Source organism: Dryobates pubescens, chromosome 3 (genome assembly GCF_014839835.1).
Source record: "Dryobates pubescens isolate bDryPub1 chromosome 3, bDryPub1.pri, whole genome shotgun sequence".
NCBI lineage: Eukaryota > Metazoa > Chordata > Aves > Piciformes > Picidae > Dryobates > Dryobates pubescens.
Window position 1 is genome coordinate 22696302 of NC_071614.1, and position 27553 is coordinate 22723854.

General features: G+C 51.9%; 1 protein-coding gene across 1 annotated transcript; it reads right to left on the bottom strand.

Moving 5' to 3' along the window:
* Nucleotides 1-173: 173 nt before the first annotated feature.
* Nucleotides 174-27553, bottom strand: NUGGC (nuclear GTPase, germinal center associated). The gene is made up of 18 exons (XM_054180159.1): nucleotides 27454-27553; nucleotides 22328-22423; nucleotides 20842-20956; nucleotides 19647-19869; nucleotides 18831-19034; nucleotides 17243-17458; nucleotides 15691-15866; nucleotides 14320-14338; nucleotides 14003-14083; nucleotides 12373-12496; nucleotides 10893-11026; nucleotides 10177-10338; nucleotides 9457-9614; nucleotides 5424-5562; nucleotides 4330-4438; nucleotides 2708-2844; nucleotides 1590-1680; nucleotides 174-271 (listed from the first exon to the last, which is right to left on the bottom strand). Exons 1-18 carry the CDS (start codon nucleotides 27551-27553, stop codon nucleotides 210-212), a joined length of 2346 nt encoding a protein of 781 aa, XP_054036134.1. The 3' UTR covers nucleotides 174-209.

Genomic DNA, 27553 nt, shown 5'->3' on the forward strand with positions numbered 1-27553 from the left:
CTTGAGATGAAGGAGCAGTGGTGGGGGAAAGGCGCTTGGAGGTTGCACAGGGCTTGTGCACTATCACAAAGTGCAGACAAAATACTCTGGAAATGCTTTTATAGAGGGGAACAAACACAACTTCCTGGACCTCCAGGGTGAAGAGAGTAACCACTAAGGTGAGTAACAGAGCTGAATCATCCGAGATGATGCCTGCAGCACTGGGAGCATCACTGGGCTGGGTTCAGCCTCTCGTGGATGGTGCGCATGGAGGACAGCTGATCCCACAAGTCTGAAGAGAAAAGAGAGGTGTCTGTCAGAGAGAGCTCTCACCCTCCCTTCCTCCTGAAACCTTAGAACCAGAATCACAGGATGGGTTTGATTGGAAGGGACCTTTGAAGGTCAGCTATTCCAACCCCCCTGCAGTCAGCAGGGACATCCTCAGCTAGAGCAGGCTGCTCAGAGCCCTGTCCAACCTGACCTGGAGTGGTTCCAGGGCTGAGGCATCTACGTCCTCCCTGGGCAGCCTGGGCCAGTGTCTCACCACCTTCAGCATAAAAAATTTCTTCCTTCTCTCTAGCCCAAATCTCTCCTCTTTTAGTTTAAAACCACCACCCCTTGTCCTGTCACCACAGGCCCTGCTAAGAACTCTGTCCCCAGCTTTCTCGCAGGCCCTTCAAGCAGGAAATGCCACAACAAGGTCTCCCTGGAACCTTCTCTTCTCCAGACTGAACAACCCCAGCTCTCTCAGCCTGGCCTCACAGCAGAGGGGTCCCAGCCCTCAGATCATTTTTGTGGTCTCCTCTGGACTAGTTCAGACAAGTCCATGTCCCTCATGTGCTGAAGAACCCACAGCTGGACACAGCACTGCAGGCTGGGTCTGACCAGAGTGCGGCAGAGGGGCAGAATCCCCTCCCTCAAGCTGCTGGCCAAGGTTGCAGCCCAAGGATACAGCCCAAGTGAGCTGGCTTCCTGGCTGTGAGTGCACATTGCCAGCTCCTGTCCAGCTTTCCAATCCCCAGCACCCCTAAGCCCTTCTCCATGGGGCTGCTCTCCATCCCTTCATGCCCCAGCCTGGACTGACACCAGGGGTTGCCCTGACTCGGGTGTAGGGCTTTGCACTTGGCCTTAGTGAGCCACATGAGGGTTCACATTGGCTGACTTCTCAAGTCTGTCCAGGTCCTTTTGGACATGTGTGGTCCACCACACTCAAGGAGTTTAGACTAGGATAGGATAGGATAGGATAGGATAGGATAGGATAGGATAGGATAGGATAGGATAGGATAGGATAGAAAGAATAGGATAGAATAGAATAGAACAGAATTGAACCAGGTTGGAAAAGACCTTTGAGATGGTCGAGTCCAACCTGCCACCCAACACCATCCAGTCAGCTAAGTTCATCTCTCTGATGGTGTTTGGCTATTTGGTGTTGGAGGTTTGGAAACTGGAGCACAGCAAGTGAAAGGCAACTCACAGAAGAGTGGAGAGGGCTTTGTGGCAAGGCCACAGCTGCCCTCTCCTGCCAGTACAGCACCTCCCAGCCTGGGGGGGGCAGGACCTGGAGCTGCAGGCACTGCCCAGAACATCCCTCCTGTGCACCTGGACCATACCTGGAAGCCTGCTCTCAAATTGGTCTGGTGGGCAAAAGATGAGGTCAAGCATGTCAGAGAATTCCTTCTCCATCTTACTGGTGATCTGCATCTGCAGCCAAGCACAAGAGCAGGGAACAGGGCTTGGAGACCCTCATGCTGCAGGATCTCCATGCCCTAGGTGCTTGGGGGTGAGGAGCTCTCAGATGCAGAGACAGCAGCTTTGAGCTCCTTGAAAGCCCAAATCATTCTTAATTTGAGGATATCAGCGAGGTAGCTGCCAGCGGTGGCTGACAACTGCTACTGAGGCAGATGTTTGGGTCTCAGACCCACATTAGTGCCTTGAGTGAGCTAGGCTGGGTCAGTGCCTTGGCTGGTGAGCAGCTGGAATCATAGAATCATAGGATCTTTTCAGTCCCTCCAGGGAGGGGGACTCCACCACTGCCCTGAGCAGCCTGTTCCAGGGCTTCACAACCCTTCCCACAAAGGAATTGTTCCTTTTGTCCAACCTCAAATACTCCTGGCACAACTAGAAGCCAATGCCTCTTGTCCTTGGGAATGGAGTCACCATCCCTGGAGGTGTTCAAGAGGGGATTGGATGTGGCACTTGATGCCATGGTTTAGTAGTCATGAGGTGTTGGGTGACAGGTTGGACTTGGTGATCTTTCAACCTTCTCTTCCAACCTTATTGATTCTATGATTCTATGATTTATAAGGGATCAACACCCACCTTGCTCCATCCTCCTTTCAGGGAGTTGTGGAGGGTGAGGAGGTCTCCACTGAGCCTCCTTTTCTTCAGGAGAAAGAACCCCACCCCCTCAGCTGCTCCTCACTTGTGCTCTGGACCCTTCACCAGCTTGGTTGCTCTTTGGACATGCTCCAGCCCCTCAATATAATGTATTAATGACATCTAATGCCTCTGGGCACTACTGCATGTGTCTCCTGCTGCACAAACAGTGCCAGCAGTGACCTCCCAATGTGTGTGAGAGCCTTCTGATGTCAACACCTTCCGAGGAGCTGCCTTCACATTACCACACAGATGTTTCCCAGATCCTTCTTTGGGCTGTTGATCTCTACCCTCAAACACTGCCCAGGGCTGTAGGGAGCTCTCCCAAGGAAGAAGACAGGGCACAGCTTACCTTCAGGACCTGAAACTCCTCTTTCATGTTCTCCTGAGCTTTTTCAAACATTCCACTCTCTACCTCTCTCTTGATGCCCTCGTTGAGGCTGTTGGTCATCCTGGTGTAGGAGAGGCGCCCAGTGTTCTGTGCAGCATCTGTTGGAAGAGTGGTGAGTGCCACATGGAGATCCAGACCCAGGGTGATGGCAGAGAGGAGGGCTGGTGGTTTGGGAAAGGCAAATGCCATGCTTTCTGCTGCTGTACTGGAGGTGCCCCATCTCCAGGATATTTTCCATAGAATCAATAAGGTTGGAAAAGACCTCAGAGATCATCAAGTCCAACCTGTCACCCAACACCTCATGACTACTAAACCATGGCACCAAGTGCCACGTCCAGTCCCCTCTTGAACACCTCCAGTGATGGTGACTCCACCACCTCCCTGGGCAGCACATTCCAGTGGCCAATCACTCTTTCTGTGAAGAACTTCTTCCTAACATCCAGCCTAAACTTCCCCTGATGCAGCTTGAGACTGTGTCCTCTCATTCTGGGGCTGATTGCCTAGGAGAAGAGACCAACCCCCTCCTGGCTACAGCCTCCCTTCAGGGAGTTGTAGAGAGCAAGAAGGTCTCCCCTGAGCCTCCTCTTCTCCAGGCTAAGCAACCCCAGCTCCCTCAGCCTCTCCTCACAGGGCTGTGCTCAAGGCCTCTCCCCAGCCTTATTGCCCTTCTCTGGACACGTTCAAGTGTCTCAATGTCCTTCTTAAACTGAGGGGCCCAGAACTGGACACAGGACTCAAGGTGTGGCCTAACCAGTGCTGAGTCCAAGGGCACAATGACCTCCCTGCTCCTGCTGGCCACACTGTTCCTGATCCAGGCCAGGATGACATTGGCCTTCTTGACCACCTAGGCACACTGCTGGCTCATGTTCAGCCTACCATTGACCAGCACCCCCAGGTCCCTCTCCACCTGGCCGCTCTCCAGCCACTCTGACCCCAGCCTGTAGCTCTGCATGGGGTTGTTGTGGCCAATGTGCAGAACCTGGCACTTGGATGTGTTCAATCTCATGTCCTTGGACTCTGCCCGTCTGTCCAGCCTGGCAAGGTCCCTCTGCAGAGCCCTTCTATCCTCTAACAGATCAACTCCTGCCCCCAGCTTGGTGTCATCTGCAAATGTGCTGATGATGGACTCAATCTCCTCATCCAGATCATCAATAAAGATATTGAACAGGATGGAGCCCAGCACTGATCCATGGGAGACACCACTAGTGACTGGCTGCCAGCTGGATGTGGCAAGAACCATTGAATCATCATGGAATCAGGATTGTTTTCACCGGAAAAGACCTTTAAGGTCATCAAGCCCAACCATTCTCTAACTCTACCAAGTCTGCTGCTAAACCAGGTCCCTTAGCACCACATCCCTGCAGCTTTTAAACACCTCCAGGGGTGAGGATTCTACCACCTCCATGGGAAGCCCTTTCCACTGTTCGAGAACCCATTCAGTGAAGAAGTTTCCTGTAACAGCCAACCTAAACCTCCCCTGGCACAACTTGAGGCCATTCCCCCTTGCCCTCCCACCTGGGCTATTCTGTACAAGCCCAAAGAGCCTCCAGTATGAAATGAGAAGAGTACAGGAGCGGTCTCACCTGAATAGCACGGCAACAGGCGCTTTTGAATGGTTGTGGTCAGGGAGTTGTAGATGTCTGCTTTCTTCTGGAGGATGATTCTTTCAGTCTCCCTGACAATGAGGTCAATCTGCAAGAATAACTTCAGATGCTTAGCACCACACATTTGGTCAGAGACAATTATTTGTGCTGGCAACCCGATGGCAATAACCTGATAGAGACCATTGACATGGAAAGTGTGGTGTTCAGCTGGAACAGTTGCTGCTGGTGAGCATCAGCTCTCTGTTATGCTCTGACATAACACAGAAGATCTCCCTTCCAGAAGAAAAAATCCTCTCCTCTCCTTCTCCTTCTCCTTCTCCTTCTCCTTCTCCTTCTCCTTCTCCTTCTCCTTCTCCTTCTCCTTCTCCTTCTCCTTCTCCTTCTCCTTCTCCTTCTCCTTCTCCTTCTCCTTCTCCTTCTCCTTCTCCTTCTCCTTCTCCTTCTCCTTCTCCTTCTCCTTCTCCTCTTCTTCCTCCTCTCCTTCTCATTCTCCTCCTCCTCTCCTCTCCTCTCCTCCTCTCCAGTAATGGATTCCACACTTTCCTCAACACCATGCTTGCTAAAGACAAGGTGCGATGACTCCTAACTGCCTTTCTCACGTTCCTAGGACATTGAAACAGAGCTAGTCATAGAACTGTGTGAGTTGGAAGAGACCTTCAAGATCATCAAGGCCAACTGTTAGCCACCCCTCACAAGACTTGTTCTTCACCAGCTCTGTTGTCCTTCTTTGGAAATGCCCCAACCCCTCAATGTTCTTCTTCACAGAACCACAGAATCAACCAGGCTGGAAGAGACCTCCAAGCTCATCAAGCCCAACCAATCACCCAACCCTAAGTAATCAACTAGACCATGGCACTAAGTGCCTCATCCACTCTCTTCTTAAACACCTCCAGGGAAGAAGTGAGAGACCCAAAAGTGAACTCAGTATCCGAGGTGCGGCCTCACCAGTGCCAAGATCACCTCAAGAGGTGCCTCAAAGTTTATGCTTTCCCTTGCCCCCTTTCCTCACACTCATTCTTTCTTGCACAGCCCCTCAGGGGCATCCTCCCTCTCCCCTTACAAGGTGACCACACCTCCTGGTAAAGGAAATTGAGCTTGCCACTTTCGTCAGGCACTCTGTACTCCACCACAGCTCTCTGCAGCTGCTGCTTCATGGCATCTTGGAACCTGTCCAGGCAGTTTTTCAGCATGGAGCTCTCATCCATCTGGATTCTGTTGGGGTGATAAGTGAACAAGGAGACACATCATTCACCTTCTCCCCACCCTGATGGAGCAGCGAAGCCAAGGGGAAAGCAGAGGGATGCAGGGTGCAGGGTTGCTGGAAGGTGTCCAGTGAAGGGCAACAAAGCTGGAGAGGGGTTTGGAGCACAGCCCTGTGAGGAGAGGCTGAGGGAGCTGGGGTTGCTTAGCCTGCAGAAGGGGAGGCTCAGGGGAGACCTTCTTGCTCTCTACAACTCCCTGAAGGGAGGTTGTAGCCAGGTGGGGGTTGGTCTCTTCTCCCAGGCAACCAGCACCAGAACAAGAGGACACAGTCTCAAGCTGCACCAGGGGAGCTTTAGGCTGGATGTTAGGAAGAAGTTCTTGCCAGAAAGAGAGATTGGCCATTGGAATGTGCTGCCCAGGGAAGTGGTGGAGTCACCACCACTGGAGGTGTTTAGGAAGAAACTTGATGGGGTGCTTGGTACCATGGTTTAGATGATTAGGTGGTGTTGGATGGTAGGTTGGACTCGATGATCTCAAAGGTCTCTTCCAACCTGGTTAGTTCTGTTCTGTTCTGTTCTGTTCTGTTCTATTCTATTCTATTCTATTCTTTCCTATCCTCTCCTATCCTCTCCTCTCCTATCCTATCCTATCCTATCCTATCCTATCCTATCCTATCCTATCCTATCCTATCCTATCCTATCCTATCCTATCCTAAAGCAAGCAAGGCAGCATGGGGTCCGTGGTCCCAGAGAGGGTAAACTTCCTCTAGACACAAAATCATAGGGTAAGAATCATAGGGTGGGACAAGAGCTTTGAAAGTTATCTTGAGGGCACATTGCTGACTCATGCCCAGCTTTTCATCCACCAGCACCCCCAAGACCTTCTCAGGGCTGCTCTTCATTCTTTCATCTCCCAGTCCGGACCAAGCCAGCTGCAGGACCTTACACTTGGCCCTGTTGAACCTCAGAAGGTTTACATGGTCTCACTTCTCCAGCTTGTCCAGGTTCCTCTGAATGGATCCCATCCCTCAGAGGTGCCAAACACACCACTCAGCTTGGTGCCACCTGGAGACTTGCCAAGGATGCACTCAACCCCCACTGTCCATGTCATTTATGAAGACAATGAACAGCATAGAATAGAATAGAATAGAATAGAATAGAATAGAATAGAATAGAATAGAATAGAATAGACCAGGTTGGAAGAGACCTTCAAGATCATCGAGTCCAACCTATCACCCAACACCACCTAATCAACTAAACCATGCAACCAAGCACTCTATCAAGTCTCCTCCTGAACAACTCCAGTGATGGTGACTCCATCACCTCCCTGGGCAGCACATTCCAATGGGCAATCACTCTCTCTGTGTAGAACTTCCTCCTAACCTCCAGCCTAAACCTCCCCTCGCACAGCTTGAGACTGTGTCCTCTTGTTCTGGTGCTGGTTGCCTGGGAGAAGAGACCAACCCCCCCCCCCCCCGGCTACAACCTCCCTTCAGGTAGTTGTAGAATAGAATAGAATACATAGAATACATAGAATAAACCAGGTTGGAAGAGACCTTCAAGATCATCGCGTCCAACCCATCACCAATCCAACTCCGCCCAAGCAACTAACCCACAGCACCAAGCACCCTGTCAAGTCTTCTCCTAAAAACCTCCAGTGATGGCGACTCCACCACCTCCCCAGGCAGCCCATTCCAATGTGCAATCACTCTTTCTGTATAGAACTTTTTTCTAACATCCAGCCTGAACCTCCCCTGGCGCAGCCTGAGACTGTGTCCTCTTGTTCTGGTACTGCTTGCCTGGGAGAAGAGACCAACATCTGTCTGTCTACAACCTCCCTTCAGATAGTTGTAGAGAGTAATAAGGTCACCCCTGAGTCTCCTCTTCTCCAGGCTAAGCAACCCCAGCTCCCTCAGCCTCTCCTCGTAGGGCTTATGTTCCAAACCCCTCACCAACTTTGTTGCTCTTCTCTGGACTCGTTCCAGCAAGTCAACATCCTTCCTAAACTGAGGGGCCCAGAACTGGACACAGTACTCGAGGTGCGGCCTAACCAGTGCAGTGTACAGGGGCAGAATGACCTCCCTGCTCCTGCTGGCCACACTGTTCCTGATGCAGGCCAGGATGCCATTGGCCCTCTTAGCTGCCTGGGCACACTGCAGGCTCATGTTCAGTCTACCGTCGACCAGCACCCCCAGGTCCCTCTCAGCCTGACTGCTCTCCAGCCACTCTGACCCCAGCCTGTAGCTCTGCATGGGGTTGCTGTGGCCAATGTGCAGAACCCGGCACTTGGATGTGTTAAATCTCATGCCGTTGGACTCTGCCCAACTGCCCAGCCTGTCGAGGTCCCTCTGCAGAGCCTCTCTACCCTCCAGCAGATCAACTCCTGCGCCCAGCTTGGTGTCGTCAGCAAATTTACTGATGATGGACTCGATGCCCTCGTCCAGATCATCAATAAAGATGTTAAAGAGCATGGGGCCCAGCACTGATCCCTGGGGCACACCACTGGTGACTGGCTGCCAGCTGGATGTGGCACCATTCACTACCACTCTCTGGGCTCGGCCCTCCAGCCAGTTCCTAATCCATCGCAGTGTGCTCCCATCCAAGCCATGGGCTGACAGCTTGGCCAGGAGTTTGCTATGGGGAACGGTGTCAAAGGCCTTGCTGAGGTCCAGGTAGACTACATCCACAGCCTGCCCCACATCCACCAGGCGGGTCACCTGATCATAGAAGGAGATCAGGTTGGTCAGGCAGGACCTGCCCTTCCTAAACCCATGCTGGCTGGGCCTGATCCCTTGGCCATCCTCTAAGTGTTGTGTGATTGCACTCAGGATGACCTGCTCCATAATCTTTCCTGGTACTGAGGTCAGGCTGACAGGCCTGTAATTCCCTGGCTCATCCAACCGGCCCTTCTTGTGGATGGGTACCACGTTGGCCAGCTTCCAGTCAGCTGGGATCTCTCCAGTGAGCCAGGACTGATGAAAAATAATGGAGAGTGGTTTGGCCAGCTCATTTGCCAGCTCTCTCAGCACCCTAGGATGGATCCCATCTGGTCCCATGGACTTGTGGGGGTCCAAGCTGCTGAGGAGAGCTCCTATCACTTGCTCATGGAACAAAGGGAAACCATGCAGCTCCCTGGCTCCCTCTGCCAGTTCTGCAGGCCAGCTGTCTGGTAGACGTTCTTTCCAGGTAGTAAAAACTGAGGTAAAGAAGGTGTTAAGTACCTCTGCCTTTTCCTCATCCTGTGTTACAACATTTCCTTCTATGTCAACCAAGGAGTGGAGGTTGTCCCTGCCCTTCCTCTTGCTATTAATATATTTATAGAAGGACTTTTTGTTGTCCTTCACATCAGAGGCCAGTTTAAGTTCCAAATATGCTTTTGCCTCCCTAATTTTCCTCCTACATGCCCTAGCAACCTCTTTAAACATTCCATGGGTTGCCTCACCTTTCTTCCAAAGATGATACACCCTCTTTTTTTCCCTTAGTTCAATTAAAAGTTCATTACACAGCCAGGCTGGCCGTCTGCCCCGGCGGCTCCTCTTCCGGCACACTGGCACAGCCTGCTCCTGAGCCTTCATCAGCTCTTTCTTGAAGCAGGTCCAGCCCTCCTGGACCCCTTTATTTTTAAGGGCTTTCTCCCAAGGAACCCTCTGAATTGTTTCCTTGAGCAACCTGAAGCAAGACAGCAAGAAGGTCTCCCCTGAGCCTCCTCTTCTCCAGGCTAAGCAACCCCAGCTGCCTCAGCCTCTCCTCATAGGGCTTGTGGTCCCAGCACAGAACTTGTCACCGGTCTCCATGTGTACATCAAGTCATTGACCCTTTAGATGCAACCATCCAACCAACCCCTTCTCCACATTCACCCATCAAATCCACCTCTCTCCAGTTTAGAGAGCAGGGAGCCTCTCACCTGAAGATGTTTCCAAAACTCATGTCAATGTGCTCATAGATGGGCTGGCTCAGGGAGCTGTTGATGTCTATCCGGCCAAAGACCTTGGACACGTACACCCCCTGCTTCAGGCACACAGCTCTCAGGGTTCTGTGGAAACCCTGCTGCCTGTTGGCTTGCTGTTGGGTGGGAAATACAGAGGAGTAAGGCACAGACAGCGCTGATGTCCAGTCAGCAGCAGCGCTACACAGCACTGAATCATTTTAGAATAGAGTAGGGTGGGATAGAATAGCATAGGATAGGATAGGATAGGATAGAGTAGGGTAGGATAGGATAGGATAGGATAGAGTAGAGTAGAGTAGAGTAGAGTAGGATAAGATAGGATAGGATAGGGTAGAATAGAATAGAATAGAGTAGAATAGAATAGAATAGAGTAGGGTAGGATAGAATAGAAAAGAATAGGATAGGATAGGATAGGATAGGATAGGATAGGATAGGATAGGATAGGATAGGATAGACCAGGTTGGAAAAGACCTTTGAGCTCATCGAGTCACCATCCAATCAACTAAACCATGGTACCAAGCACGCCATCCAGTCTCTTCCTAAACACTCCACTTGGTGCCATGGTTTAGTCATGAGGTCTGTGGTGAGAGGTTGGACTTGATGACCTTCGAGGTCTCTTCCACCCTTGGTGATTCTGTGTGATTCTGGTGCTCCAAAGCAGTTGCTTTTTATACTCACATTGAAGATCTTTTCAATGTTTCTACTGTATGACCTCTTTGCTTGATTCAGCCCATCCCTGAGTGGCTGCTCAATGGATGTGAAACATGTCTCAATGTCTTTCCCCAGATCAATGATCTTCTGCATAAAGTCATTCCAGTAGGTTGTCCTCACCCCCAGGTACTGAAATGAACAGGCAACAAGGGAAGCAAATCAGTGAATGCCTCATGCTGGATGCAACGAAAGCAGCACCCTTCAAGAAAAGAGCAGAACCCAAGAGCAGATGACTCTGTTGTAGGATTACATCCAAGCAGAATAGAATAGAATAGAATAGAATAGAATAGAATAGAATAGAATAGAATAGAATAGAATAGAATAGAATAGAATAAACCAGGTTGGAAAAGACCTTTGAGATCACCGAGTCCAACCTATCACCCAACACCATCTCATTAACTAAACCATGGCACCAAGCACCCCAGCCAGTCTCTTCCTGAACACCTCCAGGGATGGTGACTCCACCACCTCCCTGGGCAGCACATTCAATGGCCAATCTCTCTTTCTGGGAAGAACTTCTTCCTAACATCCAGCATGAACCTCCCCTGGCACAGCTTGAGACTGTGTCCTCTTGTTCTGGTGCTGGTTTCCTGGGAGAAGAGACCAACCCCCACCTGGCTACAACCTCCCTCCAGGTAGTTGTAGAGAGCAAGAAGGTCTCCCCATAGCTGTTCTGGACCAACCTGTGCAGCTTGGTGGCACCGGAGACTCTGGATCAGGGACAAAATGGACAAAGCCTCTGAGACATATTCTTTCAGGATGTTCCTCTTCTGTGCAGTGCAAAACATCTGGATGTAGTCCCTCAGCTTTGGGATCTCTGAAACCAGGCAAGCAAGGTGGAGTTTAATGTGTGCTGTAGATTAAGGGAAAGTCAAGAGTTCATTGGTATAACCATAAAGAAAAGTCCTCCAGAGGCTAAAGAGTCCCAGAGGGATGGGCAGGCCACAGGGTGTTAGGGGCTGGAAGGAACCCTCAGAGATCATCGAGTCCAACCTCCCTGCCAGAGCAGGACCAGAGAATCCAGCACAGGTCACACAGGAGCGCATCCAGATGGGGCTTGAAAGTCTCTAGAGAAGGAGACTCCACAGCCTCTCTGGGCAGCCTGCTCCAGTGCTCTGGAACCCTCCCAGGGAAGAACTTCCTCCTCATGGTGAGGTGGAACCTCCTGTGCTGTAGTTTCTATTCATTGCCCCTTGTCCTATCACAGGGTGCAGGTGAGCAGAGCCTGTCCCCTCCCTCTTGACCCCCAGCCCTCAGATATTGATAAACATTTATTAAATCCCCTCTCAGACTTCTTTTCTCCAGTCTGAACAGCCCCAGGGCTCTCAGCCTCTCCTCACAGGGCAGTGCTCCAGTCCCTTAAGCATCCTGGTAGCTCTCTGTTGGACTCTCTCCAGCAGATCCCTGTCCCTCCTCAACTGGGGAGCCTGAAACTGGATGCAATATTTCAAGTGAGATCTCACCAGGCCAGAGTGGAGGGGGAGGAGAACCTCCCTCCATCTGCTGGCCACACACCTCTTAGTGCACCCCAGGATCCCAGTTCATCCCAGGATATTGTAATCTGTTATTCCATTCTAGTCTCTGTACTCTTTTTAAACACTGATTTGAGGGGCAGGGGCAGGGCAAGGTAGTGGAAAGGAAGTTACCAGGGACTTGCTGAGGGACCTGGGGCTTTTTAGTCTGGAAAAGAGAAGACTGAGAGGGGATTTAATAAATGTATATCAATATCTGAGGGCTGGGGGTCAGGAGGGAGGGCACAGTCTCTGCTCACTTGCTCCCTGTGATAGGACAAGGAGCAATGGATGTAAGCTGCAGCACAGGAGGTTCCATCTCAACACAAGGGGGAACTTCTTTACTGTAAGGGTCCCACAGCACTGGAACAGGCTGCCCAGAGGGGTTGTAGAGTCTCCTTCTCTGGAGACTTTCAAGGCCTGTCTGGATGCATTCCTGTGTGAGCTGTGCTGGATTCTCTGGTCCTGCTCTAGCAGTGGGGTTGGACTCAATGATCTCCGGAGTTCCCTTCCAACCCCTGACATCCTGTGAGCCTGCAACTTCTCCACGCCCTAGTGCTGTTCCAACACATCCCACAGGGTCAGCTTCCCTCAGGCAGTGTCCAAAGCACCCCTGTGTGCTCCATGCTGAGAGGGGCTGCCCCAGTGTCACCTGTTTCCTCCTCGCTGAGTATCTTCTCATCGCTGAGCGTCTTCCCTTTCCAGTACTCCCTGGCACTGACCGTGTACACAAGGTCAGCCTTCTGCAGCACCTCTGAGTCAGCTGGAAGCTTTTTCTGTAAAACACACACCCCAGCCAGGCTCACCAAGGTCTCCTCACCAAAGCCACACCGAGCAAAAACTCATCATAGAGCCCTGGAATAGTTTGGCTTGGGAGAGACCCCTAAGGTCATCAAGCCCAGACGTTACCCCAGCACCGACAGGTCACTGCTGAGCCACGCTCCTCAGCACTGCTTCTCAATGGCTTTTCATAGAAGCATAGAATCAAGAAGGTTGGAAAAGATCTCAGAGATCATCAAGTCCAACCTATTACAAAACACCATCTCATCAACTAAACCATGGCTCCAAGTGCCACATCCAATTCCTTTTTGAACACCTCCAGAGATGGGGACTCCACCACCTCCCTGGGCAGCACATTCCAATGGCTAACAGCTCTCTCTGTGAAGAACTTTCTCCTCACCTCCAGCCTAAACCTCCCCTGGTGCAGCTTGAGACTGTGTCCTCTTGTTCTGATGCTGGTTGCCTGGGAGAAGAGACCAACCCCCACCTGGCTACAACCTCCCTTCAGGTAGCTGTAGACAGCAAGAAGGTTTTCAACCTCTGCAGGAACCAGGACTCCACCACTGCCCTGGGCAGCCTGTTGTAGAGAGTTAGAAGGTCTCCTCCTATTCTATTCTATTCTATTCTATTCTATTCTATTCTATTCTATTCTATTCTATTCTATTCTATTCTATTCTATTCTATTCTATTCTATTCTATTCTATTCTGCTTGGATGTAATCCTACAGCAGAGTCATCTGCTCTTGGGTTCTTCTCTTTTCTTAAGCCCATTTTGAATCAGGAATCATCCGCCCTCCCCACACCAAATGAGGTCCTGTAGTTCTTGCATTCACAGTGGAGAACTGGACCAGAGGTGACTAGGAAGACAAATTGGACCCAAACAGAGAGAAAAGGAGAGTGCAGAGCAAGGTGTGAGATAAGGCCCAGGCTTCATGGATACATGGATAGGATAGGATAGGATAGGATAGGATAGGATAGGATAGGATAGGATAGGATAGGATAGGATAGGATAGGATAGGATAGGAGAAAATGAGAAGAGAAGAGAAGAGAAGAGAAGAGAAGAGAAGAGAAGAGAAGAGAAGAGAAGAGAAGAGAAGAGAAGAGAAGAGAAGAGAAGAGAAGAGAAGAGAAGAGAAGAGAAGAGAAGAGAAGAGAAGAGAAGAGAAGAGAAGAGAAGAGAAGAGAAGAGAAGAGAAGAGAAGAGAAGAGAAGAGAAGAGAAGAGAAGAGAAGAGAAGAGAAGAGAAGAGAAGAGAAGAGAAGAGAAGAGAAGAGGGAATGTAATTAACCAGGTTGGAAAAGACCTTTGAGATCATCAAGTCCAACCTATCACCCAGCACCATCTAATCAACTAAACCATGGCACCAAGCACCCCAGCCAGTCTCTTTTTAACACCTCCAGTGGTGGTCACTCCACCACCTCCCTGGGCAGCCCATTCCAATGGCCATGCCATTAGGCAGAGATTCAAGATGAACCCTGTCTAGCTTTCTGCAAGGTACCTTACCTCCAGGTTTTTCTTCATCATCTCTCCCTTCTCTTGCTTCACAGTTTTATTCCTTTTTAGGATGCCATCATGCTTATTTGCCTGTGTGGGGGAAAACAACAGGAATGATGACAGGCACCTCCTGACCATGTCAAGTAGATCCCAAAGTTTTTAATCCCCAAAGAAATGCTCGGGCCAGTGTTTCCCTGAGCCAGACTTGCTGGTTTCTCTGTTAGGTCAACCACTTCTGTTCAAGTCACATAATAGCATTTGGGCAACTCTCCAGTTTTGCTCCAGTGATCCCCAATAAAGGTATGAAGAGCCCGGAAAATACTCACAACATACTCCTTGCTTTCTCTGCAAAGACAAAAACAGAAGAGTAATTACAGATGTGAATGATGTGCTTAGGGAGAGACTGGATGGGGTGCTTGGTGCCATGCTTTAGTTGATCAGAGAAATCAACATTGGCCATTGGAATGTGCTGCCCAGGGAGGTGGTGGAGTCACCATCCCTGGAGGTGTTTAGGAAGAGCCTGGATGAGGCACTTTGTGCCATGGTTTAGTTGATAAGATGGTGTTGGGTGATGGGTTGGACTTCATGATCTCGAAGGTCTCTTCCAACCTGGTTAATTCTAATTCTAATTCTAATTCTAATTCTAATTCTAATTCTAATTCTAATTCTAATTCTAACTCTAACTCTAATTCTAGTCTCATACATACATACATACATAGAATAAACCAGGTTGGAAGAGACCTTCATCAGGCAACAGTCACAGAATCATAGAATCACACAGGTTGGAAAAGGCCTTTAGGACGATCGAGTCCAACTCTTAACCCAGCCCTGCCAGGTCCCCACTAAACCATGTCCCTCAGCGCCACATCTGCACAGCCTTTCAGTCTCTCCAGGGATGAGTTCTCCTGGGCAGCTGTGGTGGATTGAAATCTACACCCCACCCCACCCCACCCCCACATTAACTTTGCTTGCCCAGCTCAATTGGAAGCAAAACTACCACAGCAGCCTCTCCCCCTGCTCAACCATGGTTTCAGTGAAGTTTTTCCTACCTAGCCCAAACCTCCCACAGCACTTTTGGAACACAAGACCCTGTGAGGAGAGGCTGAGGGAGCTGGGGTTGCTTAGCCTGGAGAAGAGGAGGCTCAGGGGAGACCTTCTTGCTCTCTACAACTACCTGAAGGGAGGTTGTAGCCAGGTGGGGGTTGGTCTCTTCTCCCAGGCAACCAGCACCAGAACAAGAGGACACAGTCTCAAGCTGTGCTAGGGGAGGGTTGGATGCTAGGAAGAAGTTCTTCCCAGAAAGAGTGATTGGCCATTGGGATGTGCTGCCCAGGGAGGTGGTGGAGTCACCACCATTGGAGGTGGTGGAGTCACCACCATTGGAGGTGTTTAGGAAGAGACTGGCTGGGGTGCTTGGTGCCATGGCTTAGTTGATTAGATGGTGTTGGATGATAGGCTAGACTAAACTGAGGGGCCCAGAAGTGGACACAGTACTCAAGGTGTGGCAGATCTACCTTGATCCACTCCTCCAGATAAAAATAATCCACAGAACTGGCCCTGGGAAAGGTAGGGGGCAGTGCTCTGCTCTTGTAAGGAGGAGCAAAGAAGGACTGTGCCAACACAGCCCAGGTGGGGCCAGAGCCAGCATCACCCACTCAGCACCCTGCTCCCCTGGAGCCCTGAACTTGTTTCATTACCTCTTGTATTCTTCTAGATCGATCTGATCCGACTTGGTGACCACCAGGGAGATGTCCTTGCACATCCCCCGCTGGAAGGCCTTCATGCCTTCCTTCAGCAGCGTCTCGTGCACTTTGTGGCCCTGGATGCGTTCGATGGAGTTGACCACCCAGATGACAGAGCATTTGTTGATGTTCTACAATGGGAGGAGGAGGAGAAGGGCCAGAAAGAGAAGATAAAAACCATCAGCAAAGAATCAATGCCAGAGATGTTGAGCACCTTTAAATCCCAGTAAATACAGCGGCAATCCTGGAATCATAGATTCATAGAAGACCAGGTTGGAAGGGACCCCAGGGATCATCCAGTCCAACCTTTCATGCTGAGAATGGAAGAGACATCATTGGAGTGGGGTGAAGATGAAAAGCAGCCAACACAGGCAAAGCCACTGGCCAGCTCTAAGGAGGATCATCAAATTGTTTTGGCTGGAAAAGGCCTTTAAGATCATGTCCAGCCACTGTGCTAACAGCACCACGGCCATCAAAGCATGTCCTGAGAGCACCAACATGCAGCTCCCAGTGCAATTTCACTGGCATAAGCATAGAAGCATAGAATCAGTCAGGGTTGGAAGGGACCACAAGGATCATCTAGTTCCAAACACCTTGCCATGGGCAGGGACACCTCACACTAGATCAGGCTGGCCAGAGCCTGAATCATGGAATAGGTTGGGTTGGAAGGGACCTTAAAGATCATCTACTCCAACCACCTGCTGTCAGCAGGGACATCTTCAACTAGAACAGGTTGTTCAGATCCCCATCCAACCTAAACCCCACCTGGAGTGCTGTGTCCAGTTCTGGACCCCCTGTTAGAGGAAGGATCTGGAGGTGCTGGAGTGTGTCCAGAGAAGGGCCATGAGGATGAGCAGAGGGCTGGAGCTGCTCTGCTATGAGGACAGACCGAGGGAGTTGGGGCTGTTCAGTCTGGAGAAGAGAAGGCTCTGAGGACACCTAACTGTGGCCTTCCAGTATCTGAAGGGGGCTACAAGAAAGCTGGGGAGGGACTTTTGAGAGTGTCAGGGAGTGATAGGACCAGGGGGAATGGAGCAGAACTAGAAATGGGTAGATTCAGACTAGATGTTAGGAAGAAGTTCTTCCCCATGAGGGTGGTGAGACACTGGCACAGGCTGCCCAGGGAGGTGGTGGAAGCCTCATCCCTGGAGGTTCTTAAGGCCAGGCTGGATGTGGCTGTGAGCAACCTGATTCAGTGTGAGGTGTCCCTGCCCATGGCAGGGGGGTTGGAACTGGATGATCCTTGATCCAACGCTAACAATTCTGTAACTCTATGATTCTAACCTGAAATGTTTCCAGGGCTGGGTTGGATGATAGGTTGGATGCGATGATCTTGAAGGTCTCTTCCAACCTGGTCTGATCTATTCTATTCTATTCTATTCTATTCTATTCTATTCTATTCTATTCTATTCTATTCTATTCTATTCATCTCCCACCTGTCAGGGCAACCTGGGCCAGTGTCTGTGCAAGATGCCCATCCTCCCCAGCAGAGAGCAGTGCCGCTCACCTCTTTCCACATTGCATCCCTTTTGCTGTTGGAGTCGCCCGTCCCTGGGATATCCACAAAGACGACACCTTCCGGAACCACTTGAGACCTCGGGACAGCCACTTCCACGTGTTTTATGAGAGGCCAGAGCCGTGTCTTTCCATCTTCTGTGCTTGCAGCATCGTTCTTGCCCTGAACCCGGATGTAGGGGGCCATCTTTGCGGAAAGATCTTCTCCCTGGGACACAAACACACCTCCTGAACAAAGAACCTCAGAGAGGCCAGAAAAACATCATGGGATGGGATGGGATGGGATGGGATGGGATGGGATGGGATGGGATGGGATGGGACGGAACGGAACGGAACGGAACAGAATAGAATAGAATAGAATAGAATAGAATAGAATAGAATAGAATAGAATAGAATAGAATTAACCAGGTTGGAAGAGACCTTCAAGATCATGGAGTCCAACCTATCACCCAAAACCATCTCATCAACTAAACCATGGCACCAAGCACCCCAGCCAGTCTCTTCCTAAACACCTCCAGTGATGGTGACTCCACCACCTCCCTGGGCAGCACATTCCAATGGCCAATCTCTCTGTCTGGGAAGAACTTCTTCCAAACATCCAGGCTAAACCTCCCCTGGCACAGCTTGAGACTGTGTCCTCTTGTTCTGGTGCTGGTTGCCTGGGAGAAGAGACCAACCCCCACCTGGCTACAACCTCCCTTCAGGGAGTTGTAGAGAGCAATAAGGTCTCCTCTGAGCCTCCCCTTCTCCAGGCTAAGCAACCCCAGCTCCCTCAGCCTCTCCTCACAGGGCTGTGCTCCAAACCCCTCCCCAGCTTTGTTGCCCTTCTCTGGACACCTTCCAGCAGCTCAACATCTTTCCTAAACTGAGGGGCCCAGAACTGGACACAGGATTCAAGGTGTGGCCTAACCAGTGCTGAGTCCAGGGGCACAATGACTTCCCTGCTCCTGCTGGCCACACTACTCTTGATGCATGCCAGGATGCCATTGGCCTTCTTGACTACCTGGGCACACTGCTGGCTTGTGTTCAGCCTACTATCAACCAGCACCCCCAGGTCCCTTTCTTCCTGGCTGCTCTCCAGCCACTCTGACCCCAGCCTGTAGCTCTGCATGGGGTTGTTGTGGCCAATGTGCAGGACCTGGCACTTGGATGTGTTCAGTCTCATGTCCTTGGACTCTGCCCATCTGTCCAGCCTGGCAAGGTCCCTCTGCAGAGCCCTTCTATCCTCTAACAGACCAACACCTGCTCCCAAGCTGGTGTCATCTGCAAACTTACTGATGATGGACTCAACCCCCTCATCCAGATCATCAATGAAGATATTAGACAGGATGGGGCCCAATGTGCTGGACACTGCTGCTCTCCTACCATGGGGCAGTGGGAAAGCTCAGATGAGCAAGAGCTGGAGAGAAGCCTGCCCCTCTTGCTTGTGTGTTTTCCCTGGAGAGCTGCAGTAGCTTCAAAGGCTCTTTGCCCTTGCTGGTGCTGAGCCACAAGCCAATGGGTTCAGATCCTTGCCTGGTGCTTTTGCAAGGGCACAAGACGAGTGGTTGTGTTGCCCAGGAGATACATGGGCTACTCACACTTGTTCCCTTGAGGATGATGCATCTTGAACTGGGAACAGAGATAACAGGTTTCATCCTGCACAGTTCTTCATAGCTGTAAGTGTTAGCTTCCTCCCCATAGACAGCAGAGATCTTGGAGACAGCCTCCCTTCTTTCGTTGTCATCCTCATCTTCCTCCACACGCACAAGTGCCACCAGATTCTTGAGCTCGTCCTTCCACTCCTGTCCAGACAGAGCAGATGCACACTAGAGGTAAGGCCTGGGGTGCCTGGAAGAGGGAGGAAAAGGATGCAGCCAGAGCAAGATTGCCCTGAGACAACCACCTCTCAGGTCCTGCTTCCCACCTTGCACACCTAAACTGGTGGGAACCAGTGCCGGTGCCTCCCTCTTCCCCAGGGATGCTTTGGCCACAGAATCATAGAACCACAGAAGTGTTAGGGTTGGAAGGGACCTCAAGGATCATCCAATTCCTATCCCCCTGCCACAGGCAGGGACACCTCACACTACATCAGGTTGCTCACAGCCACACCCATCCTGGCCTTAAAAACCTCCAGGGGTGAGACATCCACCACCTCCCTGGGCAACCTGTGCCAGTGTCTCACCACCCTCATGGGGAAGAACTTCTTCCTGACATCCAATCTGAATCTACCCATTTCTAGTTCTGTTCCATTCCCCTTAGTCCTATCTCTCCCTAAAAAGTCCCCCACCAGCCATCAGGGTTGCAACCTCCCCTAGCCCACATCCCTTCCAGAAGGATGAACTTTCCCCTGGAGAAGTCTACAGAGACTCAGTCTGCTTCCCTTTCGAGGGTTAAAAGAGGAAGGTGACTCATGCCTCGTCTGTGAGAAGGTGGATTTTGGCCTCGTAGACTCTGCTGGGGCTTGTGTTGACCTGCACCACGCAGGATGTGCAGGCTGAGTACCCAGAGACAGGCAGGAACAGGTATTTATCCATGATGGCATTCAGCAAGCTGCTCTTCCCTGCCCCAGTGATGCCAAAGAGACCAATGTACACGGGGTCCAACAAGATGTCTGGCTTCAGGCCTGAGAGACGCTTCCTGAGGGGGGAGAGAGAGAGGAGAGAGCTGAGTCATGCAAAAGTGACTTTGTATGGGAACCTGTAGAATCCTGAGTGTCTCCAGTGTCCAAATAAGGACAGAAGAGAATGGAATTAACCAGGTTGGAAGAGACCTTTGAGATCATTGAGTCCAACCTATCACCCAACACCATCTGATCAACTAAACCATGGCACCAAGCACCCCATCCAGTCTCATCCTAAACACCTCCAGGGATGGTGACTCCAGCTCCAGCCTTGTAACAGCTTTGTATGGATTGTCACCTTCTAATGGCCATTTCATGCCCAGAGGAGAAGTTTCCTGCCCTTGGAGGTCTCCTGGAAGTTCTGCAAAGCCAGGATAATCTGCAGCCATGAGCTGTACATGTGCAAGATGTCTGTCCTTAGATCCAAGGAGGACAGTGCCCTTGTGTCTGCATGATCAGGGCTGCTCCAGTGGCTGTAGCTGCTTCTTGGGTTACTAAGGTGGGGGTTGGTCTCTTCTCCCAGGCAACCAGCACCAGAACAAGAGGACACAGTCTCAAGCTGTGCCAGGGGAGGTTTAGGCTGAATGTTAGGAAGAAATTCTTCACAGCAAGAGAGATTGGCCATTGGAATGGGCTGCTCAGGGAGGTGGTGGAGTCACCATCACTGGAGGTGTTCAGGAAGAGGCTGGCTGGGGTGCTTGGTGCCATGGTTTAGTTGATGAGATGGTGTTGGGTGATAGGTTGGACTTGATGATCTCAAAGGTCTTTTCTAACCTGGTTTCTATTCTATTCTATTCTATTCTATTCTATTCTATTCTATTCTATTCTATTCTATTCTGTACTACACCATTTGCCTCCACTGACTGAGGGATTAAGCCCTCCTTGACATGCCTTCAAAGCCTTCCTGAGTGGCAAAAGCTCTGCATCAGCCCTTCCACAGGAGCATCAAAAGGTGGCCTGGGGGGGGAAAGAGACATCTGACCACTCACATGAGATGTGTGATCCCCTTCTTTGTCTCAGGTGGGCAGGGCTTGGAGAGGAAATTCAACAGCTTCTCCACAGACTGGTCTAGGATGTCCTTCAGGTCGTTTTGCATCCTTTTATCTGGAGGGAGCACATGGTTAGAGGGTCTTACAGAGGCATCTCTCAAGCTGAGCATCTCCCCATGGTCACAGATCTGTTTTGACTGGAAAAGAACTTTATGATTCACAGACTCATAGAATGGTTTAGGTTGGAAGAGATCTTGAAGATCATACAGTTCTGACCCCCCTGCCACAGGCAGGGACATCTTCTACTAGTCCAGGTTGCTCAAGGCCTCATCCAACCTGGCTTTGGACACCTCCAGGGAGGGGGCATCCCCAGTCTTTCTGGGCAACCTGTGCCAGTGTCTCACCACCCTCACTGTAAAGAATTTCTTTTTGATATCCAGTCCCAATCTACCCTCCTCGAGAGTCAATCCATTCCCTCTCATCCTATCACTGGATCATGGAGGCCAACCACTGACCCAGCACTGCCAGTTCACCAGTGTCCCTCAGCACTACACCTACTCAGCTTTTAAACCCCTCCAGGGTTGGTGACTCTACCACTGCCCTCTAGCATCACAGCCACACTGAGGAGTATCTCTTTGAGCACCTCTTGACCAGCTGCAACCACTGGTTGTGGCCAGAGCCCAACACCTCTGGTGTGGTCATTGTGAAGTTAGAGCTCTCTGTTGTGCAGCTGACTGGCATGATGGGTAGCTCTCTGGTGGAGGTTCCTGTCCCATGTGGCACCTGATGTCTCCACTGGTCTCCCAGAGCAGAGCCTGGGGACACTAGTGGGTTGGGTTTGGGCACCAGCAAACCCCTGGCCAGCTCCAGCAGGCAACAAACCACCCACTCTGTCTCTCTCAGACCTCCAGTGAGCACAGAGGTCTGCAGCAGTCCTCTCCATCCCAAGCCATCCCTTCCCCTGACAGCAGGAAAGCATCAGGGAAAACTGCAGCTCTTCACTCCTGTCCTGTCCTAATCCACCAGGTGCCCCAGGGCACCTCTGGGCTTATCTGTCTATCCATCCCTTGTTCTTTCCTCCCATGTACAATCTTTTATCCACCTATTTATCCATCTACCTACCACCCACCACAGAAACCATTTTGGTTGGAAGAGATCTTCAAGATCATCAGGTCCAGCTGCTAACCCAGCACTGCCAGGTCACCACTAAACCCTCAGCACCCCATCTGCACGTCTTTCCACCCCCTCCAGGGGTGGGGACTCCACCACTGCCCTGGGCAGACTGTTCCAGAGCTTGACAACCCTTTGGGGGGAAGAAATTGTTCCTCATGTCCAACCTAAACCACTGCTGGCACAGCTTGAGGCCATTTCCTTTGGTCCTATCCCTTGTTCCTTGGGAAAAGAGGCTGACTCCCACCTCACTCCAAGCTCATTTCAGGGAGTTGTGGGCAGTGGCCAGCTGGCAGAGTGGCTTTGGCATACTCACACTCGTTCAGAGCCTCATCCCTCCCATCTTCAGGGTTGGTGTCCCTCTTGCAAGCTTTCTTCCGGCCAGTCTCTGCCGGTGAAGCAGCATCGCCACCTTTGCAGATGAAAGCAGACTTCCCATTAGCCCATCAGCTCTGCAGCTCATCTCTAGAGGCTTTGCCAACCAAAGATCATTTCTAACAGCCCCAAGGAAAGCCTGCCCTTAACCAATGCCTTGTCTGTTGGGGGATGCTATTAGAAACACAAGCCCATTCAATCTGAGCTAGGGAAGCTCAGAGGAGGACTCCCTGCACCTAACTTGAGCCACCTGCTTCAATGTGGAACTGGGAGCTTTGTGAAAGACACAGAGATCTCCCTTCTTTTGGTCTCAGCTTGTGTTAAGTTGTCCTTTTGCATCATCCATGAAGGATGCCTTGACAGCCCAAACCCTAAGTCTGTGCTGTGTGTGCCCTGTGCTGTGTGTGCGCTGCAAGGACTCAGTGCCCCTTGTTGGTGATACCCCTTTGTGACTGGGTATGGAGTCAGCTGCTGCTCTCTGACCAAGGATGTGGGTGACCCTGGACCATATTGTCAGATATTGGAGCCACTGGGGTCTCAATACAGTGAGTGGAGCCAATGGGAGTATTTTACTTCCAGCCACTGGGTGCAGGAACCATGTGTATACAAAACAGCACCTGGAGAGCTCCCTGGCTGGAGTGGGAGCTTGGGTACCTGCTATCAGATGCTGGGGAGCCAAGTGCCTCTATCATCATGGTCTTGGTGTCTATCTCCCCTCAGTCCTGCTATCTGCAATGCCTCAGTCCCAGCGGCTGCATCCCCCCATTCCCAGTGTCAGTATCCCCCCAATCCCAGTATCAGTATCCCCCCAATCCCTGTGTCAGTATCCCCCCAATCCCTGTGTCAGTATCCCCCCATTCCCAGTGTCAGTATCCCCCCATTCCCACTGTCAGTTTTCCCCCCATTCCCAGTGGCTGCATCCCCCTCAATCCCAGTGGCTGCATCCCCCTCAATCCCAGTGGCTGCATCCCCTCAATCCCAGTGTCTGCATCCCCCCAGTCCCAGTGTCTGTATCCTATGATTCTGTGACACTGCAAATGGGAAAGCAGCAGCAGCCCTCAGCTGGAGCAGACACCCCAGGTCCTGGGCACCAAGCCGGGCTCCAGTACTGCAGGCTGAGGCTGCCGGAGGAGGTAGCTGTGTTCCCTGCAGCCCTGGGCAGGGAGTTGATGCTGAGAGGAACTGTCTGGGTCTCCTCTCCATCAGGTGCACCTCCAGGAGCGGCAGAACTGCAGGACTCCTTCCCAGCGAGGTTCCCAGCGGCAGAGAAGGTGGCCCAGAGTCCCTTTCTTTGTCCTCACCTCGTTTCCTGTGGCCTCCTTCCATCCCAGCAGACTCACACCAGGCTGGGCGGCACCTTGAGTAGGTGGAGTGGTGCTGAATGTTTGCTGGGAGCTGGGCTGGCTCCGGTTCAGGGGGAGGTGGCTCCAGCAGCAGGAGTTATTGCAAGAGCTTCCTGAAAGGAGCGCAGAGGGCACGGTCACGTTTGCCACCACCTTGATCTAAGCAGGACCTCACAGGTCCCTTCTCCTGCGTTTGCAGCTAGGTAAGGCAGGGCTGTGGTGAGCAGCAATCTCTTCTCCCGAGGAGCAAGCAACAGAACAAGAGGAAACAGCCTTGAGGGGCACCAGGGGAGGTTGAGGCTGGGCATGAGGAACAATTTCTTGCCTGAAAGGTGTGTCGAGGCCTGCAGCAGGCTGCCCAGGGCAGTGGGGGAGCCCTCATCCCTGGAGGGGTGTAAAAGCCGTGCAGGTGTGGTGCTGAGGGACGTGAGCCAACAGGTAAGAAACTGTCAGCCTGTTTTCCTAAGAGCTCAAAGAGTTTCTGCCATTTCATCAGAGTAAATTCCTCTAAGGAAGCTAAGTCTGGTGGTTTGGTGAGAGACTTTTTAGGGTGACAGGTAAGGATAGGACTAGGGGGAATGGAACAAAACTAGAAATGGGCAGATTCAGATTGGATGTTCATAGAAGCATAGCATCAGTCAGGGTCAGAAGGGACCACAAGGATCATCTAGTTCCAACCTCCCTGCCATGGGCAGGACACCCCACACTAGATCAGGCTGGCCAGAGCCTCATCCAGCCTGGGCTTAAACACCTCCAGGGATGGGGCCTCAACCACCTCCCTGGACAACCCATTCCAGGGCTTCACCACTGTTAGGAAGAAGTTGCTCCCCATGAGGGTGGTGAGACACTGGCACAGGTTGCCCAGGGAGGCGGTGGAAGCCTCATCCCTGGAGGTTTTGAAGGCCAGGCTGGATGTGGCTGTGAGCAGCCTGATGCAGCGTGAGGTGTCCCTGCCCATGGCAGGGGGGTTGGAACTGGCTGATCCTTGAGGTCCCTTCCAACCCTGATGATTCTATGATTTGAAGCAGAGGAGCCAAGAGACCTAAAGCTTCTCCTTGGAGAGGAGTCTTCCCCACAGTTACCAACAGTCAGCACAGGGTTAATGACTCAATCAGGCTGAAATCAGAGAGCAGCTTATTTAGACCAGCAGTAGACATTCAAGAGTCAGGTAGGGAGAAGAAGCCTTGCCACCAAAGCAGCCCAGTAGAAAAGGAGTTGAAATGGATACAGATTCATACAACCTTTTTCTTTCAGGTCTGTAGGCCAGCCAGGAACTCCTCTTGCAGATCAGAAACGAAACTGCAGCAACCCTTGAGTCGGCTTCCACCCCTCCTCCTGGGGAGGTGGCCAGCTCCTCACTTACTTCCCCCTGCAAGGGAGATGTGATTGGCTGACCCTGGCTGGATGCCCACCGCAGCTCCTCTATCCCTGCTCTCCTCAACTGGACAGCAGGGGAGAAAAAGACAGCCAGAAGGGCTCCTGGGTTGAGATAAGGATGGTTTGATGAGGCAAAAGCAAAGGAAAAGAGAAGATTTTGTTGCCTGCTTCTCATTAGCATGAGATGTCCAGCCCCTTCCTGGAAAGCAGGGCAGTGGTATGTGTCATAATAAAGAATGTCCTTCCTTCTTCCTCCTCCTCCTTCTCCTTTCACTTAGCTTTTACCACGGAGCAGACATCCTGTGTTGTGGGGTACCCCTTTGGTCAGTTTCAGTCAGCTGTCCTGGCTCTGTCCCTTCTCAGGATCTTGCCCACCTCGCTGGTGAGGGCAGAGGGTTGAAAGACAGCCTTGGTATCATGGAGCACTGCTCAGCAGCACCAACCCATGGGCAGGCGATCAACACCTCTCTAGTAAACACTGCACACTGCCTCTCACTCCAAGAAGGACACTGAGGTGCTGGAGTATGTCCAAAGAAGGACAATGAAGCTGGTGAAGGGTCTGGAGCACAAGTCTTCTGAGGAGCAGCTGAGGGAACTGGGGTTGTTTAGACTGGAGAAAGGAGGTTCAGGGAAGAGTCCTTTCTCTCTACAAGTCCCTGGAAGAAGGTTGGAGTGAGGTGAGAGCCAGTCTCTTCCCCCAGTGAGCACAAGCCCTGTGAGGAGATGCTGAGGGAGCTGGGGTTGCTTAGCCTGGAGAAGAGGAGGCTCAGAGGAGACCTTCTTGCTCTCTACAACTACCTGAAGGGAGGTTGTAGCCAGGTGGGGGTTGGTCTCTTCTCCCAGGCAACCAGCACCAGTATCACAGTATCACAGTGTAACTAAAGTTGGAAGAGACCCCAAGGATCATTGAGTCCAACCTGCCCCCACAGACCTCATGACTAGACCATGGCACCAAGTGCCACATCCAATCTCCTCTTGAACACCTCCAGGGACGGTGACTCCACCACCTCCCTGGCCAACAACCCTCTCTGGGAAGAACTTTCTCCTCACCTCAAGCCTAAACCTCCCCTGGCACAGCTTGAGACTGTGTCCCCTTGTTCTGGTGCTGGTTGCCTGGGAGAAGAGACCAACCCCTTCCTGGCTACAACCTCCCTTCAGGTAGTTGTAGAGGGCAATGAGGTCAGCCCTGATCCTTCTCTTCTCCAGGCTAAGCAACCCCAGCTCCCTCAGCCTCTCCTCACAGGGCTGTGCTCAAGGCCTCTCCCCAGCCTTGTTGCCCTTCTCTGGACGCCTTCAAGAGTCTCAATGTCCTTCTTAAACTGAGGGGCCCAGAACTGGACACAGGACTCAAGGTGTGGCCTAACCAATGCAGAGTCCAGGGGCAGAATGACCTCCCTGCTCCTGCTGGCCACACCATTCCTAATACAGGCCAGGATGCCATTGGCCCTCTTGGCCACCTGGGCACACTGCTGGCTCATGTTTAGGCGGGTGTCAATCAGCACCCCCAGGTCCCTTTCTGCCTGGCTGCTCTCCAGCCACTCTGACCCCAGCCTGTAGCTCTGCATGGGGTTGCCGTGGCCAAAGTGCAGCACCCGGCACTTGGACTTGTTGAATGCCATCCCATTGGACTCTGCCCATCTGTCCAGTCGGTCAAGGTCCCTCTGCAGGTCCCACCAGAGCAGGAGGACACAGTCTCCAGCTGTGCCAGGGGAAGTTTAGGCTGGAGGTGAGGATAAAGTTCTTCCCAGGAGTAATTGGCTATTGGAATGTGCTGCCCAGGGAGGTGGTGGAGTCCCCATCCCTGGAAGTGTTCAAGAGGGGATTGGACGTGGCACTTGGTGCCATGGTTTGGTAGTCATGAGGTGTTGGGTGACAGGTTGGACTTGATGATCTCTGAGGTCTTTTCCAACCTTATTGATTCTATGATTCTATGATGTTCCTGCCTGGATTATCCCTAGGGATGCTCCTGCCCAGGAGCATCATGCCCAGGTTTCCCTGGCAGGGTATTCCTGCTTCAGTTCCTCGGGGGATGCTCTCGTCCTGGCTGCTCCTCCTCCTGCCCCTGCCCAGGTTTCCCTGGCAGGGCATTCCTGCTTCAGTTCCTCGGGGGATGCTCTCGTCCTGGCTGCTCCTCCTCCTGCCTCTGCCCAGGTTTCCCTGGCAGGGTATTCCTGCTTCAGTTCCTCGGGGGATGCTCTCGTCTTGGCTGCTCCTCCTCCTGCCTCTGCCCAGGTTTCCCTGGCAGGGCATTCCTGCTTCAGTTCCTCGGGGGATGCCCCTCCTGCCCCGCTTTTCCCGGGGCTGCCTCTGTCTGGGTTTTCCCGGGGCATGCTCCTTCCTAGGCTACTCCTGCGCCTGTCCCGTCTCCTTTGGGGATATTTCCCTTGTCCCGGTTCCCTCAGGGCACACTTCTGCCCCGGCTTGCCCACGGTGTTCTCTTGCTCCAT